Source organism: Microtus ochrogaster, chromosome 2 (genome assembly GCF_000317375.1).
Source record: "Microtus ochrogaster isolate Prairie Vole_2 chromosome 2, MicOch1.0, whole genome shotgun sequence".
Classification (NCBI taxonomy): Eukaryota; Metazoa; Chordata; class Mammalia; order Rodentia; family Cricetidae; genus Microtus; species Microtus ochrogaster.
The window spans coordinates 28,105,244-28,110,576 of NC_022010.1; the positions used below are offsets into that span (position 1 = coordinate 28,105,244).

At 48.5% G+C, this 5,333-nt stretch overlaps 1 protein-coding gene across 2 annotated transcripts in view; it reads right to left on the bottom strand.

Moving 5' to 3' along the window:
• Usp12 (ubiquitin specific peptidase 12) overlaps nucleotides 1-5,327 on the bottom strand; it is a 51,842-nt gene extending 46,515 nt beyond the window's left edge. Inside the window, exon 1 of one of the 2 annotated variants that reach the window (XM_026785303.1) lies at nucleotides 5,147-5,327. Coding sequence is in view for 1 of the 2 variants with exons in the window: in XM_005344698.3 (XP_005344755.1) it covers nucleotides 5,147-5,194 (48 nt within the window). In the remaining variant the exon portion in view is untranslated. The remainder of the gene's footprint in view (nucleotides 1-5,146) is intronic. The other variant, XM_005344698.3, reaches the window with a different exon arrangement.
• Nucleotides 5,328-5,333: the final 6 nt, after the last annotated feature.

The window sequence follows — 5,333 nt, forward strand, 5'->3', positions numbered from 1 at the left end:
GGAAGGGAAGCCTAGAGTAAAAGTTGACATGCAGTGATTGAGTAGCAGAAGTTAGCCTGTGGATCAGGACAGGGCAGTGATCAACCAACTCAGGATCTCCTACAAAAGTGTTAGCGAGAGGTGGGTGAAAGGAGCCCACCAGAAGGCCACAGGGTGTCTGGCTGGCCCACCTTATGTACCCCATTATGTACCCCACACTGCACTGCTGTACTGCAGGTTCACACGGAACCTCTATCTACCTAAGTGTGCAAGATTAACAAAAGCTGGTATCTTATACTCAACTTCATGTCTAGTAACCGCATCACTTTACCCTCTAATACAGCAGTTCTCAACCTGAGTGGTGACCACACAGGGCTGACTATCAGATATTTACATTAGGATTCATAACAGCAGCAAAATTACAGTTATGAAGTAGCAACGAGATAATTTTATGGTTGGGGTCATCACACAAGGAACTGTATTAAAGGGTCACAGCCTTAGGAAGGCTGAGAACCACGGCTCTATCATAAACACATAGTTATCTGCCACCTAATTATCTGCCCCCATAGCTCAGTTGACCTCGCCGAATTATTATATTAGAGCATTTAACTCTCCATGCTTATTGCGCGAATTCTGAAACCAACATGATGGCCACTGATGGGACAACCTGAACTGCTACCTAGAGTCTGGCTTGGGGAAGAGGGCAGAAAACCGATTTACTGAGACTACAGCAAGGGGCAGCAGGCTCGGCTTCTTCACCTGGGTCTCCAGGCTACGGTCTTACAACTGAATCTGGGACAGCTGTGACAAACTGGGCAAGAGTCAAGGGTTTATGAATAAACAATCACCCAAAATTAATTCCAAAATCAAACACCTACTTCATTAGAAAGCTCCCGGCTAATGAAGACACACTCTCAAAAACAAGTAGATGTAGCACCCAAGTTCTATCCTCTGCTCCACATGCCAAGACACACACAGACACACCATTAAAGTGAATTTTGACTTGGGATCAGGGCAGAGCATCTAAGAGTTTCTTACATGGCCCTAAACATACTTCTGCCATTTCACACTACATGTTTATGTGATCCACTTCTCACCATACTTATAAAATCAAAGCATCAATCCTGCTGACCTCAAGCAGGAATTAAAGCCGAGAATGGCGGTGCACCCCTATAATCTCAGCAATGGGGGTGGGGAGGCAGAAAAACAGAGTTCAAGGTTACCCTCTGCTGTGTAGCAAAGAAGAGGTTAGTCTGAGCCATATGAAAATCTGTCTCCAAACACAAAAGGGAGGGGAGACTGAGAGGGAGAGGGAAAGCAGAGGATGGGAAGGCAAAGCAAGGATCCCTTTCTCTCTCCACATTCCTTTAAAGAAAAAAAAAACCATAGGCTTTGAGCTCCATGCCTCCTCCTTTTCGGAAAGGGTGGTAAGCTGCAGGCCCACATACTCACACACTTACCTGGCAGTCCAAAGGCAGCAGATTAGTCAGCTTTACCTGAGACTGCGTCAGGAAGGGGCTTAAAGTTTTCACTTCAGAATTCAGTTCTAGGCACGGGTATTTTCAGAAGCACAACCTAACAGACTGACCTAGCACCTACCTTGTGGCTTTGACTTCCTTCACACCATGTTCTAATGGTCTAACATACAGACACACAGAGACACACACAGACACAGACACATACACACACACACAATACACCTCCCTGGTGACTGAGTTAGGCAAGCAGCCAAACCAGTGCCATCTCATGAGAAACCATTCACCTCCTCACTTCTGCTATAACCAATTCCCCTCCCCAGTCTTTCCCAACTGGGACTCAAAACCAGACTGTGGCCAGCGGCAATGTGCTCTCTATCAACTCCCGGTGGGCAGCACGAATCTCCAGCAGACATGCCCAAACACCAGGATTAGCCACAAGATGCTGCTGACTTCCACCCAGAACCCCTCTGCATATGTCCAGCCACTTTCCCTATTGTTTGCCAATTAGTAAGTATAGAACTAAAGCCATCTCGTGAGCTGCACCAGGCAGTGAAAACAGAAATTGCATTAAGAGCACCACATGCACCTGCAGGAGCACTAACAGAGGACAGATAAGCGGGTCTCTCCAGAGCACCTTCAGTGTGTCTAAAGACACTCTCTGAGCCAGGCTATAGCACCAAGAGAAACCCATTTTCACATGAAGGCAGAAATGCAGGGATCTAAACTGTGACATAGCTGAAGAGACTTATTTTTAATTTACTTCACCCAATTAAGCTACTGCAGTTTTATTCTGCACCTAATTTTGACAAGTGAATAAATTATGTAAACTTCCATATTTACAGAATAAAATTTCAATTCACCCTAAGTGTTTCTCTAAATGTTTTCGCAGTTGCTGACTCTCTGTGGCATCCAATCCTAAATCCAGGCCCCTTCTCTTTGCTGTTCCTCACCCAGCCTTACCTCTATTTCAAACTCTTCCTGTGACTAAATGAAGGACGCTTTCCATTATACGCAGAAGCTAATGCTCCTGATCAAAATGGCAGGTAAGGTCTTAACTTTCAAGCCCTCACAGTCTAAACCTGGTGCGGTGGTGTACACCTGAAATCCCAGGGGCTGGGATGTAGAGGAAGGAGAATCGGGAGTTCAAGGCCAGATATCACTAAGCACCAAATTCAAACACAGTAGGACCTATGGAGGACCCTGTTTCAAAACACCAGCAAAGGAAGGAAAAAATAAACAAACAAATTCATAATCTAATAAAAGATGGGGGGGTGAGGGACATATAAAGCACAGTACTTCCGAGATCACAAAAACGCTGTGCAACTGTATGAAGCAATTGGGCAGAGTGGTGCTCAGGTCAGACAAACTCCGTAAGAGACAGTTAACATACTCGATGGATTGACAGACAGTTCTCATTCCAAGCAAAACAGAACCTACAGGGCCTTTGCCATTCCTGATTTTCACTTTCATAATTGTCAGAAGATGGACAGCAACCCCCCCACACACACTCAAGAGTGCAAATCACTCTGACACACCCAGGACCTACTCTCAGGGAGAGAAGTAGAATTGGTTCAAATACGAACAAGACACGCCCTATCTTAATAGCACCTTTGGAACAATCTCACTCAGGCTAGAAATGGATGTCTATATATTTGCCGAAACACATACACACACCACGTGCAATTAGTGCCCCTGGGCAGCAGCCCTAAGTGAGCTCGGAGTGGACATCCTTGACATCAATGTCTCACTCACTACAGAACCCTGGCAGGTCTGTCCTTTGTTGCTCTTATTTAATTACACTATTTTTATTTATTTACTTATTTATTGGGTTTTTTTCAAGGCAAGATTTCTTTGGCTGTCCTGGAACTCCCTCTGTAGACCAGGCTGGCCTTGAACTCATCACCTGCCTCTGCCTCCCCAGTGCTGGGATTAAAGGTGTGCACCACCACTGCCCAGCTACACTATATTATTATATAAACGAGAATTGTCTCCCTCAAATAGAATGTAAACACCATGAAACTAGGGGCTGTCTTGTGTTGTGTTTTCTTTCGAGACAGGGTCTCACTGTGTATAACTCCACCTGCCTGGAACCTGTGATCTTTCTGCATCCAGAGTCCTGGACGTAGAAGCATGTCTATGAAGTCCTGCCGGGTACTGTCAGGATCATATCTGTACCGCAGTGCTAGTCAGCAGAGGCTAGATGTATACCTGACACAACTAAGTGAATGAGCAGTCTACTGGAATCACACCACTCCTGAAGCCCTAGACTTTGACAATGAACTATGACCCCAAAAGGTGTGTTGTAGCTCAGCAATCTGGTAAAATTATCACTGTAAAGATTCGATCATCCCATGTGGCAGGTCGAAAAGTAATTAATACAACCAATCCAAGAAACTGTTGATATAGTTCCCTTCTGAAGACCAGGAAAGAACAATTACCCATGTGGGAAAATGGATTCTTCAATGAGTCCATCTTGCTATGACTTATTTGATGCTGTGGATTTTTAAGCCCACGGATTCCATCCATTTTTTAATACTCTTCCACAAAATACAGTAGAGAATCCACTTTTCCTATCTGACTCTCCACTCCTTAAAGAAAAACACATCACTTTCAAGTGGAAAGTCTGGGGATCTCCTAGATGAAATCCAGGACATAAAAACGGAACTGAATGGTTCAAATCTTTGGTAATGTAACTCCGGGTCCACATTACAAATAACTTTTTCGGTGATTAATATATAAACCGCAACTTCTACGTAGAAGTTCAGAAAGAAACTAATGAATTTGTCACGTAATGTGGGGAAACCGTGGTGCTTTTGGCAATGCACAAAAACGTTTGGACCCCACCCACATTTCGCTTTATTCGGGGGGGGGGGGTCTGTATACTTCAACCCCACACAGCGGCGTCTGCTCTATTAAAGTAAACAAATGACAGGAAAGTTAATGCAGCTTTTCAAGACGAACGCGGAATCTCAGCGACAAGGCTGCCATCTGGACGGACACAGGTTGGAAACCGCAAGAGTTCGTTTTTCCCCGGCGAGTAGAAAATAGAGAACATTTCAACAGCACTGTTAAAAGTTTCCACCGTCACACGCCCCCTTCCCGAGCCGGGGCCCCGGGGCTCCACCTAGCCGGAGGAGTAACTCTGCCAGGACTTCCGTCCTCCCGCAGGACCGAGACCCTTCCTTCCTGCCGCAGACCCCCGCCCTACCCCGCGCTCGGCCCCACGGAAACGCAGCGGCTGCAGCGTCCCGTCTTCTGGCCCAGTCCCCTGGCTTCCCGGTACCAGATCCCAGTACTCAGTTCCCGACCCTATCCATAGTCTGCAGTCCTCCGACCCAGTACCCAGCCCTTGGTCCCCATCTCCAGTCCCCAGTTTCAGCCCCCATCCCCAGTCCCCACCCCTAATCCCCAAATCCCTAGAGCCAGTCCGCAGCCCTTATCCCAACCCCCGTCCCTAAGTCCCCAGGCCCTAGCACTCAGCCACAGTTCCCAAATCCCCGGTCCCCAGACCCAGAGTTCCCCGTCCCCAGCTCCAAGTCCCGGTCAGTCCCGGCCCCTCCTGCTGCGTCCAGCTCGCCTTTCCCGCGGCCACTCAGCCCCGCGGCCCTCCGCTCGCTCAGGAGCAGGCCCGCGGGCGGCGCCTCGAAGGCGGGGACCCGCCGCCCGGGCCGCGCTGCCGCCGCACCTACCATGGTACAGATGGAGGCGAATTTGGAGACTGTCATTAGGATTTCCATCCGCCCGGCGCCATCTTCCAGACAGTAGCGGCGGGCGGGGGACGCGGGGAGCCGGGCCACCCGCTCGCTCCGCAGCCCGCGGCCGCACCCGGAGCCGCCGTGGACCCACGCTTCTAGCCTGCTGGGCCGCCGCTGCCGT